A 16,673-nucleotide genomic window follows, 5' to 3' on the forward strand; every position below is an offset into this window, starting at 1 on the left:
ATCCAGGTTTTCAAAGAGTTGGGAATAAGTTGTTTTAGCTTATTTTAATACTTGTTTGGTCTTATTTTAAATAATTTTATGTCATTCTAAGGGGGGCCTCTTTGGAAGTTTGCCGAGGGCCCCTAGTGGGTGCCAGACCCCTCGTTGAAAACCACTGCTGTACAATAATAATCAGCCATACCTGTAGGAGCTGCCAGAGGTGACTTCTTGTTTGATCTGCCGGTTGAGGGCATCCACATCTGCCCTCCCTTTTCCCTCTGTAGTGGTAGCATCCCCCATGCCTTGCCCTTCCAACTTCATGTCAGCTTTGATTTCAGAAACCATGGTCACTTTCTTGGCTTGCTTCTTTTTCCTTCCACTAGACAGTATCTCCTTCTCTTGCACCTTGTCTGCAATCTGACTCTTTTCCACCCCACTGTCGATCATATCTGTCTTGGTGTGCTTGGATCTGTCAGGGATGCGGTCAGGGCCCACTGAGATGGTCGGAGAGGGTTTGGGGATCCAAGGATGATCTCCCTTCTTTGGGATAGGCCAGGGTTTGTAGTCCTTCTGATACTGGGTCTCGTTGTTAAAAGGGACCTCAGGGCCATGATAGTCGTTCTTGGGCTTGCAGCTGGGCTCCGGACGAACTTTCCAGTGTTTAAAGTCCTGGCGCATCACAGATCCGCTGATGTTCTCTTCATGGGCTGGAGGTCCTTTGGTCACCGCGTCGTGGTCGTTGTGAAGCGGTTGCGTTTCTATGGCGACCTTCTGCTGCAGGTGAAGATGCTGCATTTCGGACACGTCCGAGTACTTGGTGAAAACCAACGGCACCGCAATGTCGGCCTTGTCCAGTTGGTTCCAGAACCGAGCCATACAGCAGGCTCTGGAGATACAGGGCCATGCCATGATGGTTTGCCAACGTCTTACCTTCTGTTATACCAATCTCTTCCTTTCCCCGAAGCTGTTTTGTATTCAGTTTGTGGAATTAAACGCGCTCGCGAGCCTCTCAGGAAATACTCAAAATGTCCGATTCGCAATGTTTTCCCCCCCTTAAAACGATGTTGTCAAAGATGACAGGACACAAATCCACTTTAAAAGATGCATTACGGGTTCTTGAGGGGTTTAATTTGTGGAATATTCTGGTTTAGCTCCGTCCTGATCCCCTAGCGCTCTTTACAATACGAGAATTTGTGAAGACACAGCAGCCCCTCCCGCGCGCGCGCCCTGCTCCGCTCAGCATCAATCGAGAGGAGCTGAATCACCTGCCACTCTCATCATCACGCAACGTCTGCAATGCGCTCAAAGCCCCGCCCACTAAACTAGAGTCCTGAAGACATCGCTGTTGGAAATGATGGGAGAGATGCTCAACAATAGTTTAAACATGGTTTACTCATTTATAATGATGCAGATAATCATTATAATGATATTCTGCAGATACACAATTAACCGTTTTAAAATGTTTTTGAAAGAAGTCTTTTATGCTCACCAAGGCTGCATTTATTTGAGCAAATATAGCCTAACAATAAAAACAGTAACATTGTAAATATTATTACAGTTTAAAATAACTGTTTTCTCTTTTAGTTTATTCCTGTGATGGCAAATTTCAGCATCACACTCTCGTCTTCAGTGTCACATGATCCTTCAGAAATCATTCTAATTGCTCAACATTTCTTATTATTATCAATGTTGAATGATTTCAAAAAATGTGTTTTTTTTTAACATTTATTTGAAATAGAAATCTTTTGTGGCATTACATGTCTTTTCTATCATTGTAATGCATCTTTGCTTGAATATTGCTTGACTCATGCTTAACAATAGGTGAGTAATCAATAGGTGAGTAAAGGTTTTAGCATTCCATATTTATAGCATTCCATATCCAAGTATTTGAATGCAGATTATTTGAATGAAGATTATTACTTAATATAAAACTACATCATGAGCATATCAGGACTCAGTGACTCACTCAAAAGCTCCTTTTTGCATTAATCCCTTCTTTTCATGCACAAGTTGTAAGGCATAATTTTGCACAGCTCTTTGCCTCTGGGGTCAAAAGTCTTATTGGTGTAATATCAAGGTATTCTTGGGTGATAATCCTATCACTTGCCATGAATGATCAGATAAGGTGGTAGATGGAAGGAGGAGGGGTGCAGACCAAGACATGGTGTCAGACTTTGACCCCAGAGTGGAAATCCTAGCGCTGTGCTGATCTCTCGGCCTCTCGTCGGCTCTTGTCGTCTCTAGTTTAGACATGAAGATTCATTTTGCTCCGGCTGATGTGCCTTTGGTTAGGAGGATCCAGACTGCTGTCGTATTGCAGTGGGTCTTCTCTTTCCTGGCCCTCGGTAAGTGCACATGCTTTCACTACTTTTATTTTTAAGTGTCTTTGCAAAGCCATCAAGCATTGGCAATGAATGAGATCTAATCACAGTCTGTGTTCTGTAATCGGACATATAGGTCAATTATTTTACTAAAGTAAATTTTATACTTAAGTTATCAATAATTATGAGATATTTGTGATTTGTACAATGTCTCTCATGCCTTAAAAGGAATAAAAGCTGATAGCAGGTACATAACCTCTTACAAAAGACTCTTTCTTGAAAACACATCACTAAAAGCAAGGGAAATGTGTTTTAGCAAATGTGTTTTGTTTGTGGGTGCTGTATGTGATTTTGCAGGCCTTGATCAACATAGTTCAAAACCTCCAGGTCAAAGTCTTCAGATGGAAAGATCCCGATTGTAAATGTATTTGTGCATCCTGTGTGTTTATTTTATGTGTCATTTTTGCAGCCCCCTGCTGTATTTTACTGTTCCTCTTCCTGCTCTTCACTCGCTTCTGGCTGATCAGTGTGCTCTATGCCACCTGGTGGTTCATCGATTGGGACACGCCTTCAAAAGGAGGAAGAAAAGTGCCCTTTCTGTGCCGAATGCCCATGTGGGAGCACATGAGAGATTATTTCCCCGTAAAAGTGAGTGGGCGGACTTACTGAAGCATGCATAGCAAAATTATATCTCTTGTTTGTTTTGACCTTTTAAATACGATCTGAAACAGATTTTGTCACTTTTATAAACCATGTCATATTAACTACCTTAACTTGACCAGTCGATTCTGAGATTTAGGGTTTAAACTGTAGCCTATTTGCATAGTTTACCGAATGGCATTATATGTAAAGTGTCTTCTTTGTTGTTAATCTTTTTGCAGTCCATCATATGCATAAATGAACATCAGGATAATAGTGCTTTGACCAAATGAAATCAACACATTGTTATTGCTTTAGGGAGAAAAACAAGGCCAAACCATTTAAATGTACAGATAAATTGTGATTTGCAGGCCCACAGACTGAGATATCAATCTAGTACTGCCATCTAGTGTCTATTCATTGTCTGAAAAAAGCAGCCCCCATGCATTTCCATAGAATGTTAACTATGATTTAATATACCCTCGGGTTCAAAGACAAGGCTTATGCCTAGTTCCAGACTAAATTGCATTATTTGAGCTCTTATATCTTAAAATATGTCTGCCATTGTTGTCTCAAGATGCACACCAGTAATGTGTTTTTTTATAAGGCACGTTTAAAAAAAAAGCTACTTAAATGTCCTAATTGAACTAAGACCTTATCCTGGCTTAATCTAATTGTTGATTAAAATATGTCCTTTAAAGGAATACATCTTAAATATCTTAAAATCATCTTTTGCATTGATTATCATTTAGATATGGTATTAGTAAAAACACTTCATCTATTGTCTACTGTAAAATGTTTGTACAGGGTATGTGGCATCACCATACATTAATTGTTTTGTTTTCATTGTGATTTTATATCTTCTCAAAATACGATCAGTGACATTATCAGATTGTATAATGATTTTAAAAGGACACATTATTTGAGTACTTACAAATTGCCATTGGCTTACAGAACGTTACGTTTCATTGTAATCCTAAATGCATGGTGTGTTCATAGTACATGGTGTATACACACACACACACACACACACACACACACACACACACACACACACACACACACACACACACACACACACACACACACACACACACACACACACACACACACACACACACACACACACACACACACACACACACATATAGACAGAGAATGAGAAAGACATAAAGACAGAAGGATTTACACACATACAATTGGACTGCTAACAATGAGCTTAGTATAAAATAAAGTGTGTGTGTGTGTGTAAACACACCATGCATTTAGGATTACAATGAAACGTAATGTTCTTTAAGCCAATGGCAATTTGTAAGTACTCAAATAATGTGCCCTTTTAAAATCATATACACATACTTACTGACTTACTTACTGACCTGAACTTTATATATTGTATTTTTTAAAGACATTTATACTTTTATTCTGCAAGGATGCATTAAACTGATCATATAATAATAAGAAATGTTTCTTGAGCACAAAATCAGCATATTAGAATGTTTTCTGAAGGATCATGTGACACTGAAGACTGGAGTAATGGCTGCTGAAAATTCAGTGTTGCCATCACAGGAATAAATTACATTTTAAAATATATTACAATGGAAAACAGTTGTTTTAAATGGTAATAATATTTCACAATATTACTGTTTTTACTGTATTTTTGATTAAATAAACGCAGCCTTGGTGAGCATAAAAGTCTTTGTCCCACCCCAAACTTTTCAATAGTGTGTTTCATGTTTCTGAGGTTATGTAGAGAAAATGTACAGTATACTGAGGATTTTGTCTATAAAAATAACTTGCAAACTTTTTGGAACAAAGTTTAAAACTAAACTGATAAGTGCTATTTTAGTGCCAATCTCGCTATACTTTGTACTCTCGTCTTTATGTGAAAAAAACCCTTTGTTTTTCTCAACAGTGAGTGCATCGGGTACACCAAACACCACTGAATTGATTAGTGTGTCAGAGAAATGTTATCACTCTGGTTATTAAACCTTTGATACACTAATGTCTCTTATCTATGTATCTGTCCATAGTGACACTCTTTTACATTTTGAACAACAGAGAAGGCATTGGCCTCAGAAGACACCATGTGTTCAGAGTAAATGAGTAACTGTAAACAATGTGAGGGGCTTTAAACCCCATTCAATAAAAGTGTCATGGCCATGATCTTGAAAGGACACAATAATACCCATTTATACCCATCAAAACAACTTCAAAGGTTAATGAATGAATGTGATTGAAATTATTTAGATTTTGCTTAAAATGCTACCCATTTCCTTTAAGTTAGTTAATTTCATTCGTTGTATAAATCATAAGAGCTCAGCCATTTACTTACAATTGCGTTTTTTTCTAAGAAAATTGACTTTTTGTCAATTCACCATACAATCTGGGTTTATCCCAGGATTCAAAAGCAGACACAACATATGACTAAATGCGTCATTAGTATTAAAAAGCCCTTGCTGCTAAACAGAGCATTTGTATTCGAAGGGAATAATTGATTAAGATGAAACCTTGCTTCAACCACCGGTACAAATTTTCCCTTATATCCTCATTCAACCTCTTGACTTGAAAGCAGAGCTCAGGGATCTTGGAATAAGCAGACTTTTGCTTATGCAAGTTGGCATGGTGGGAATTTTATTACCTTAAAGAAAATGGTGTCTGAGTTATCAAGAACCTACCTCCACAAGTGCAGCGTTGTTTCATTTTGGTGTCTTAATAATGGTGTGATAGGAATAGATTTGGTCTGTTTTCTCAAGGACCACCCTATGGCAGGATGCCAGCGTTGGTCCTAGAGAGCCGCTGTCCTGCAGAGTTTAACTCCAACCCTAATCAAACACACCTGAACAAGCTAATCAATATCTTCAGGATTTCTAATGCTACATGCAGTTATTTTTATCAAGGTTTGAAGCTAAACTGGACAGGACAGCGGCACTCCAGGACCAACTTTTGTCATCCCTGCCCTATGGCGAAACTAGGCTACTTGGCATTATCAAACCGGGATTTAGAGACATCGATCGTTCATCAATCAAACACTTCTAACCTGATAAGATGTTGGCTGTGCAATGGGACCTCTACTTTTTTATGACCCTCCTTACAGCTTTAATCTTGTTAGTCTCCAGCCCGTTCTCATCCTTTGGCGTCATACATGTGACGCTTGTACATTTCGTTGAAATCTTACGCACATGGCATCCTTTAGCATCAATATGAGACGCAGATCCCAAGGCGTCATACAGGTGACGCGCGTGTAAATCCAACGCACATGGCATCGTTTAGCGTGAATATGAGACGCAGATCCCAAGGCGTCATAACCGTAACCCGACCCCAGACCTAAACCTACCCATAACAGTGCGTGTTATATTGACGCTAAAGGATGCCATGTGCGTAAGATTTCGACGAAATGTCATATGGCGTCACCTATTTGAAGTCTCTGGTAGAAGAAGAAATGTTTGGCAGTCAGAAAAACGCATAAAGAATTGCCTGTGTGAGGGAGAACATCGCCAGTCTTATTAGACAGTAGTTAGTGGAACAGTATTTCCTTAATAATTAACCCATCTACAGTAGACAGACCATTGGCATTCATCACTGAAGAAGAAAAAAATGGTGTAGGATTTACTTAAAAAAGGCTAGGAAACAATTTTCACTCAGAAACTGCTAGTACATTTTACAAATAATTACAAAGAAATGACAAGTAGCACATTGATTTGAAGTAGAAAGACTGAATTGTGTTTTATGTTTTATTTACAACTAAAAAATAATAATATTTTTTTATTGACGAATAAATAAATATGTGAACATGAAATATTGAGACGAAAAAATAGTAAAGTACAACAAACAGCCAAGACGCCAGACGAACACTGCAACAATTGTTTTCGCCTGCAGCTGCAGGAGCTATCGATGTGATAGTGAACTTATATTTTTCATATTCATGAATGAATGCACCACCATTCTCGCAGTTGCAGGATGTTAAGAGTGGAATGGATATTGATCACTGAAAGTCTATGTAAACGTGTTTCACACTGCACTCACTTCCACTTTTTCTTAGAGAGCAAAATAGTTTTTTCTTGGAAAAACTGTTGGTGATTCTGATTCTGGTTCTTAGAACTTCCTGTTTTTGTTCATGTCAATCCAAATAACCCACCTCAAACACAAACCATTTCAGTCTGTTAGGGTTAGATTGTTAATCTAAATTTTAGAATTTTGTTGTACTGTACCTTGCAGTTTGGTGATTGGTAAGGTATTAGCAGATCCTAGATCAGGGTGAAAGGTCATTATAGAGCCAAATGCAGGACTGCACTGCACATGATCAGCACATGATCACTGACCTTTAACAGCTGCCATTTTAAGAAATGCATGAAACGTTATGAAATGTATTCACATTCTTCCAAATCCTTAAAGGTGCAATGTGTAAAAATTTGGAGTATCTATTTAACAGAAATGCAATATGACATCCATAACTATGTGTTCAGTGGTGTATAAAGAACTTACTTAATAAACCGTAATGTTTTTATTACCTTAGAATGAGACATTTATAACTACATAACCGCGGGCACCCCCTTCTATGAAGGTCGACATATTGTAACGTCATGTTTCTACCGTAGCCGAACGCGAACACACAGCACGCGTTTCGTCACTACCTTGAAAGAGAAGCCGCAGAAACCTAGAAGCTAGTCATAAACACCGTGAGTAGTGACTTTTCCCTTGTCAGTGGTGTAAAATGTGTAGTTGGACTGTTTCATGTAACTTTAACTTAGTTCTTCTCCCTCGCTGTGCTATGGCTTTGCTATGTGGGGATAAATGTGCTGGTTATGTTCGTGAGACAGCTGATTAGTACTCTTGTCATTGACCGTAAAACAGTATGTTACAGGGATCACTAACCCGTCGATCGCGGTCGACAAGTCGATCTTGGAAGCATTTTAAGTCGATCGCGGAGAGTTTTCAAAATCAGAGAAAAAAAAAGCCTATTGTGTGTAGTAAATGGTGTCTAGGGGATGCGGAGGCGCGTGCGCTGTCATGTCATTTCTGCCGCGCGCACCTTTGGGCTCATGCGGAAGCGTCGAGTTTAAACAAGGCTTTACGCTTTAACGAGCTCAGCCACAGTAACAGCTCATATTAGCCAGCTAAACTTTTACTACCCTGTTAGAAAACATATATAGTTGCATAGTTTCATGTGGTTCTTCTCCCTCGCTGTATTATGGGTTTGCTATGTGGGGAGAAATGTGCTGGTTACGTTTGTGAGACAATCAGCTGATTACTATTATTATATTATATATTAAGACCCTTGATCCTCACCTGACTATGGCTTTGTAAACTTTATCCATGATGTGGTTTATAATGGACTGTGGTACAGAAACAGTGACAATGTTACACACTCTTGGCTTACTCTGGCTATTCTCTGCTGTCTCAGACGACGATATATTTGTCCCGTTTTAGCCACCGTAGCTTCTTCGAAAGGGAGGGGTGAGCAGTGGGCTGAGCCCTTAGTGCAAACTCGCAACCGAACCGCTAGATGTCGCTAAAAATCACACACTGCACCTTTAAGTTGTTTAAATGGCTTTACTTTATCTCTTTGTTAGCTGGTGAAGACAGCTGATCTGGACCCTAGGAAGAACTATGTACTGGGTTTCCATCCTCATGGTATACTTGTGGCGGGTGCATTTACAAATTTCTGCACAGAGGCAACAGGTTTCAGAAAACTCTTCCCTGGGCTGAAGAGCAACCTTCTAATGCTGCCTCTCTGGTTCAGAGCCCCCTTCTTCAGAGACTACGTAATGTCTGCTGGTCAGTAGTTTCCCTGATCACAGAATATAGAATACTGTAAATATGTATATTTATTAATATGCGATAAACGAACTTTATCAGAAACCACACTCTTAGAAAAAAGGGTTCTTGGGTCAATTTAAAACAACCCTTTATTGCCAAAAAGGTTCTAAATAAGGAGGAACTATTGTATTAATGATTACATTGTACTTTTATGTTTAATGGGTTATTTCTGTTTTTTCTTCTAGTTGTGAAGTTTGTTTACGAACTGTTTAATTCATACAATTTAATCAAAATCAAAACAATGAAAACTAAATCAAATAAGTAAAACTGAATCTATAAAATGATATCATGATGGGAACCTCTAAAAGGTTCTATATAGTGCCTGACAGAACCATTCAAGCTTCTATGTAGAACCTTTTCTTCTAAGAGTGAAAAGATGTAAAGTGCATCATATTCATGTTGTTATATTTTGAAGATGAAATATGATTTACTATTTGCATGGGAAAATTGTATAAACAGCATTATTTTATTTTATTTTATTTTATTGTACAACCAGCTGTTGTAACTTTAATGTGTGTGTGTACTCTAGGCCTGGTTCCATCGGACAAGGAGAGTGCCAGCTATCTGCTCCGGCGGAAGGACGGTGGGAACGCTGTGGTCATTGCAGTTGGCGGTGCTCCTGAGGCTTTGGATGCCCACCCTGGGGAACACATTGTTCACCTGGCCGATAAGAAGGGCTTCATTAAGCTTGCGATAGAGCATGGGTAAGCAGCAGTTAATAGCATAAGAGGCTATCGCAGCCTCTTGTTGTATTTGTGCCAGTTATTCATCGCCAGATAGTTCTCTTGAGCAACAGCTGGTCGTTTCTGAAATACAAACTTGTGCAACTTGCAGTTGCTAGTAATATCGTTGAATTTATGAAAGACTCAGTGACCCGTAAAGAGTTTGATTAAGAAATTGTACATGGCACAAAAGTTAATGGTATATTAACAGTTGTGATTAAGCAGAGTAAAGAACAATTATAATTGATATCTATATTTATAACAATTTTACACTTCACTCTGGAATACCTGATTTTGCTTGGTCAAACGTAACATTCAGCTCTTTTTAATATTAAACATTTAAACTCAATTTCCATTTCTTGTTAGGGTTTGTTTTGTGATAATGATTGCATACATTATCTATTATTTTCTCACAAAGAATTTAGTTTAAAATCTATATTTTTTTCATATCTCCTCCAGTGCAGATTTGGTTCCTATATATTCGTTTGGAGAGAACGAGCTATTTGACCAGGTGCAGAACCCTCGTGGCACCTGGCTGCGATATATTCAAGAGCGTCTGCAACGCATGATGGGCGTTTCTCTACCCCTCTTCCATGCACGAGGTGTTTTCCAGTACAGCTTCGGCCTATTACCCTACAGAAAGCCCATCAACACTGTTGGTAAGTGCAATCAAATATTAGTCAAATATTAGCAATATCAGGTCAAGGGTTAGGTGCAAATCACATCCATGATCTGTGCTAATATCTTTTTGTAGCCTATACCCTAAACCGATGCAATAATCTCTCTCACATTTGTTAGCCATTTATTTGTTGTATTGTACCAATGCACAAGTCTTTTCTGTTACCACTTTTAGCCTAATGTAGCACGTCCAAACTGTTGCAAAAGCTGATCTTTGCTTTTTAGCAACCCTAGAGAAATGTCATATCAGCAAAAGATCTATCTATCTGTTTCTGTCTATCCAGCTATCTATCTATCTGTCTATCTGTCTATCTATCTATCTATCTATCTATCTATCTATCTATCTATCTATCTATCTATCTATCTATCTATCTATCTATCTATCTATCTATCTATCTATCTATCTATCTATCTATCTATCTATCTATCTATCTATCTATCTATCTATCTATCTATCTATCTATCTATCTATCTATCTATCTATCTATCTATCTATCTATCTATCTATCTATCTATCTATCTATCTATCTATCTATCTATCTATCTATCTTTGTTTGTCAATTATGAAGCTAACATATGAATTGTCTTCTCCAAGTGGGTAGGCCAATCCCAGTAGAGAAAAACGAGAAACCAACAGCTGAAGAACTGGATGTGTTTCACCAGCGATATATGGATGAACTCACCCGCCTGTTCGAGGAACACAAAGGAAATTATGGAGTACCTGAAGACACTCACCTGCTGTTCCAGTGAGCGATTCGGAGTGTGTGTGTGTGTGTGTGTGTGTGTGTGTGTGTGTGTGTGTGTGAGAGAGAGAGATACAGAAGGACAGTATATATGTGTGGTTTAGTTTCAATGTTGTCAGCATTTAAAACATAGTTGTTTTGCTAAAAAATACTAATTGTTGAAAAAAATATCAGCATTCTATTTTCCTGATAAAGGACAACATTACAGTTATAATCAATTGGCTCTACTTTAATTTGTAACTTACAGCTGTTAAACACTGCACAAATGTTTTTTTTCTTCATGTAAATTCAAATTGACATGCTTCATGTTTTAATTTTTCTCATTCGCTTTGGCACATTTTTCGAAACAGTCTTAACATTCTCTAAAACTGTAAGTGCAGTTATCACAACTGTTTGCTGGATCATCAGAACTCTATTGCATGTCTTAAAAATGTAACTTTTTCAGTTTATATGTAACACATTTCTACAAAATGTACTGTATGAATACAAATGTATTACTGCTGTAGCTGCCGATGTTTAGGGTTGTGACCTTCCTCCATGTTCAAAAATGGTGGTGATTTTGCTGGGCGAACTCCATATATATGCTTCCAAATTTGATTGGCAGGATTTTGATTCCTATTTCATTACAACAGCAGGCCATTTGCTAATTTAGAAGATCTTACAAACATTCCATGTCATAGGTTTTTATGAAATATACGTGCATCAGAGTCTGTTTAAATGACTACTGACACAGAGCCACTAAAGTTTCTCCACTGAATCTCAAACGATGGTTGCATCTCTCAGGAGGATTGCAGTGTAAATGTCTCTGGCCATTACAACATGTAAGACAAAGTTACGATGGAACTCATTCATCTGATTATGTAAAATATGAAAGTCTTGACATCAGAGAGACAGATAGACAAATGCAACCCTGTCCCATGAGGCTATTTGTGACCTCCGGGATGATTTGGGTCTAAGCTTGCACCATGCATCGGTCTGTCCTGTTTCACAATTCTGGTTTAGAAAACACTTGGTCATGCCAAAACATTTCTTCACAACCAGGTTGACTACACACGCAATGACCACAGGGTGACCAGATGTCCATGCCGATTAAATCAGGCTTTGAACATTGCATTTGGACAGACAGACAGACATTTACATGCACAAGAAACAGTGCCAGAGACAGACATCACATTTGAAGGTCAGCAATGGACAATGGCTGTTAGGAAGACATGGAAGACATTGAAGTCATTAAACTGGCCGGTTGCTATGTCATTGGTTCAAATATAGTGCAAATATGAAATGCATGAGAACATTGGGTCGAAGGCAAACCCTTGATATGACTCTGCATTTGGTTATAGTACAGAATAAAATAGGTCTCATTTGTGAATGGTGGGTTTAGAGGGGAGGTAAGGGGGTGTTTCACTAGCCTGGAAACTTTGGCTCTCAGCTAGATTGACAAATTGGACATGCGCTGAATATCCTGTCTCATGCCCTATGATAACACCCTGAGGAGCTATTTTTGATGCCTGAAGGTACAAACGGCTTAAATTCAAATGGCATGGGGCAACGTTTTTATGGGAAGGCTTTCACAAGGTTTTTCTGAGTCAAATACAAGAATACAAGTTAAAAAAAAAAAGTTTTTTAAGTGTATGTGTGCTTGTTGGTTTTAACCTAATTCCTAGTTCCAAAAATAAAGAAGATCTAGATTTCTCATTTAACATGGAAAATGTGTCATGCTTTAATGGAGGATTTCTGTCACCTGGTGGAAAACACACTTTTAACATGAAAATGACATGAAATTTCAACTATAACCAGTATGGCAGAGGACCACTCATTAGCTCTTTTGCCATTTCCACTCCCTTTTTTCTCGTGTTTTGATTTTGGATTTATTATAAAACTAATATTATTACAAATTACAAATACTTCATAAGTTAAATAAATAAATAGAGCCTAAATAAGCCTAGATTTTACAGTGGATGTGAAACCGTCTTGAATTGCTCCAGCATCATATTGTAAACCGCATTTATTTGGGTCGGCAGTGGCTCAGTGGTTTGTGGTTCAATCCACGGTTCCAAGTGTCGAGGTGTCCATGAGCAAGACACCTAACCCCAGCTGCTCCCGACGAGCTGGATGGCGCCTTGCATGGCTGACACTGCCGTCGGTGTATGAGTGAGTGAATGGGTGAATGTGAGGCAATATGTAAAGCGCTTTGGTGGCCATTGGGTCTGTGAAAGCGCTATATAAATGCAGTCCATTTACCATTTATGACAAAGAACCACACAGATGCAGTCAGATATCATAACAATCTATCAATAAATGCACACAAGTTGTCCTCTGCTTTTAAAACTGATACTGCGCTATGGATTGAAGAATATGTTGAATTACGCAGACTAAAATACGGGGAGGAGCCGAAGCCTGCCGCTGGTTTCATATGGGTTTTAACGGAGTTAATTGTAATTTTTTAGGGAGGCTGGGTGGAAATTTAAGGGGGCTAAAGCGCTCCTAAATTGGGCCTAGTGACAAGCCTGATTCAAAATATACTAAAAATGGCCAAAAACGGCAAAGTATTAGCGAAATAATAATATTTAATTATTAATATAGAAGTGCTTCTGTGTATATTGTGAAATAATCCAAAACCATTATAACAATTTAACATATAACGTAATTTTTCATCCCAACTAATTTTTTTAAACATTTTTTTAAACAACATCACCGAGGCTCCATAGGTAATCTGTCCAGTGGTCTAATAGCAGAGACAGTTGCTCTTAATGAAAGCCTTTCCAGGTATCTGCATGATAAGGACAGTACCTTGCATTAATCTTTGTGTACATCTTGATATGGTGCATACTTCCATGTGTGTGTGCCAGGGTGTGGAGGTGTGTATGTCAACAAACACGTGGTATTTTTGAGACACTCTGAATTCATGTATTTTAAGCCTATGATCCTGAAGAAAAACAGTTATTTAACATCAGGTTTGGCCTATAGAGTTCTTTTAAGGTAGTCTAACATGAGTCTCCCATATCATAAATGGTGAAAAAATTTGTTTTTTTAATAGTGATTTTTAAAAAAAATATTGCACTGGAGTAGATGCGATGATCTTGATATGAAAATCTGATATTTTTAGAACAAAAGAGCAAAGTACAAGAAGACCAGAGGCTTAGTATGCTTTTTATCATTTCAACAACACCTTATCTGCACTTGACACCAGTAGATTAATGCATGTAGTGTGGATGACCATTATTGCAAAGAACAAAAACATGCTGCTGATGAAGAAGTAAACCATAAAAGAAAGACGAAAAACAATACAGACGCTGCAAAAACATTATCCCCATATCTCTTTGACCTTCAGATTATAATATGAGACATATACTATGTTACTTTAGAAGCATATACTGTAATCTGTAAATCAGTACATGAATCAATGCCAACAAATTAGGATTTGTCTAATACTGTATAGACCAAAGTTCAAAGACCAGCTAAATAATCTCAGCCAAATGGACCTTTGATATTGATACTGTAACTGTACAAATTTGCAGTCTAGACTAAATGTATTTCCTCATCCAAGTTGGGTGATTATTGGCACTCAGTAAAAATGGCCATTATCAGTTTATCTGCTGTGATATCTGGTATCAAATTCATAGTCCAATATTGTAAAATATTACATTTTTATTATTACTAATATTACAACATTTCATAAACTTCAATACTTTAAAAACCCAAGCTGCTTAAATTTATAATTGAAAATTACAACTGTAATTTGTGAAAATGTTTACAAGAAATGACAATACATCACTGACTAAACTGACATTATCAACTTAAAGGGATAGTTCACCCCAAAATGAAAATTCTGTCAGTAATTACTCACCCTCATGTTGTTCCAACCCCTGAAAACTTTCGTTCATCTTCGGAACACAAATTAAGATATTTTTGATTAAATCTGAGAGCTGGATCACTCCAGTTGAGCAGTTGAAGATAGAAATAAAGGTGAGGGTTCTGTCTGCCATCTGAGTGGTGGCCAAGTCTGCGAGAGGAACAGGGCAATGAAGGTCACTGGCAGTGGCAACACTGGCCTTGGTGTTGTGAAAAAGGAAAAGTGGAACATTATGAAACACCCAATATCCCTAATGGACATTCAGACTGGCAGGCTGCTATCTCTCACAAATATCATATTTGTTTTATATTTTAGTTTCTTCTGGGGCTTATTGAAGTTTTGTGTAATGACTTACAAAGTAGATTATTATTATTAATACTCATAATAAAAATTGAGTCTTGGGGTAGATTGAATAAACCTTATTCAGGGCAGCGCCATTACAGGTATACAAGTGAGGCTGTGAGGGATCGACTGTATCAAAAGCTGTATAAAGCTTCTGGCTAGATCACTTATAACTTTCCACAGCTCATGTTGTCTGGAGTTTTTTGTCAACTGACATTTCTTGGAAAGATATTTTTGCAGTGTTTTGTGAGCAGAACAATCCAAAAACACTTTAAATAACAGTACAGCCATGGCTTACCATTGGGCTTGACTGGGCTGCAGCCCATGGGCCCCCTCCCTTACCGTTTTCGGTCGTTTGTTTTGTTCGGTTAACTTGTATGCAGATATCCGAAAAAACCAGTCAGTATATGGTGTGACCACCATTTGATCCTTGCAACATGGGTCCGTGCATTATCATGCTGCAACATGAGGTGATGGTCGTGGATGAATGGCACAACAATGGGCCTCAGGATCTCGTCACGGTCTCTCTGTGCATTCAAAATGCCATCAATAAAATGCACCTGTGTTCGTTGTCCATAACATACGCCTGCCCATACCATAACCCCACCGCCACCATGGGCCACTAGATTCACAACTTTGACATCAGCAAACCACTCACCCACACGACGCCATACACGCTGTCTGCCATCTGCCCTGTACAGTGAAGTGTACCTGTTCATCCGTGAAGAGAAGACCTCTCCAAAGTGCCAGACGCCATCTACCCACTCAGGTCAGTTACGACGAGGAACTGCAGTCAGGTCGAGACCCCGATGAGGACGACGAGCATGCAGATGAGCTTCCCTGAGATGGTTTTTGACAGTTTGTGCAGAAATTCTTTGGTTATGCTAACCGATTGTTGCAGCAGCTGTCCAGGTGGCTGGTCTCAGACGATCTTGGAGGTGAAGATGCAGGATGTGGAGGCCGGTTGGATGTACTGCCAAATTCTCTGAAACGCCTTTGGAGACGGCTTATGGTAGAGAAATGAACATTCAGTTCAAGGGCAACAGCTCTGGTGGACATTCCTGCAGTCAGCATGCCAATTACACTCTCCCTCAAAACTTGCAACATCTGTGGCATTGTGCTGTGTGATAAAACTGCACATTTTAGAGTGGTCTTTTATTGTGGCTAGCCTAAGGCACACCTGTGCAAAAATCATGCTGTCTAATCAGCATCTTGATATGCCACACCTGTGAGGTGGATGGATTATCTCGGCAAAGGAGAAGTGCTCACTAACACAGATTTAGACAGATTTGTGAACAATATTTGAGAGAAATAGGCCTTTTGTTTACCGGTACATAGAAAAAGTCTTAGATCTTTGAGTTCAGCTCATGAAAATTGGGGGCAAAAACAAAAGTGTTGCGTATATAATTTTGTTCATTGTATTTATAACACGAGCCTATGATATGAGTTACAGTATCACACCAGCAAGAGTGCAGTTTTTCCGAACAATTTCCGAAGAATTTTCAGTTTCTGTGGTTGCACCCCCCCACCTCCACAATGTTTGCATAGGTGCACTGGAACAATCCTTCATAAAACGCAT

At 38.6% G+C, this 16,673-nt stretch overlaps 2 protein-coding genes across 6 annotated transcripts in view; one reads left to right on the forward strand and one right to left on the reverse strand.

Annotated features, from left to right (window-relative positions):
• map6a (microtubule-associated protein 6a) overlaps window positions 1-16,673 on the reverse strand; it is a 224,641-nt gene that overhangs the window by 20,731 nt on the left and 187,237 nt on the right. For all 5 annotated transcript variants that reach the window (XM_056271545.1, XM_056271543.1, XM_056271542.1 and 2 more), the window contains exon 2: window positions 182-1,137. In XM_056271545.1, the coding sequence (XP_056127520.1) occupies window positions 182-888 (707 nt within the window). In that variant the 5' untranslated portion in view covers window positions 889-1,137. The remainder of the gene's footprint in view (window positions 1-181; window positions 1,138-16,673) is intronic.
• Window positions 2,205-11,032, forward strand: mogat2 (monoacylglycerol O-acyltransferase 2). Its single transcript, XM_056271548.1, has 6 exons — window positions 2,205-2,324; window positions 2,770-2,948; window positions 8,510-8,714; window positions 9,286-9,460; window positions 9,938-10,137; window positions 10,752-11,032. The coding sequence occupies exons 1-6, from the start codon at window positions 2,231-2,233 to the stop codon at window positions 10,904-10,906; spliced, it is 1,008 nt and encodes a 335-aa protein (XP_056127523.1). The 5' UTR covers window positions 2,205-2,230; the 3' UTR covers window positions 10,907-11,032.

Source organism: Rhinichthys klamathensis, unplaced genomic scaffold, assembly GCF_029890125.1.
Source record: "Rhinichthys klamathensis goyatoka isolate OS25496 unplaced genomic scaffold, OSU_Roscu_1.1 h1tg000321l_1, whole genome shotgun sequence".
Lineage (NCBI taxonomy): Eukaryota > Metazoa > Chordata > Actinopteri > Cypriniformes > Leuciscidae > Rhinichthys > Rhinichthys klamathensis.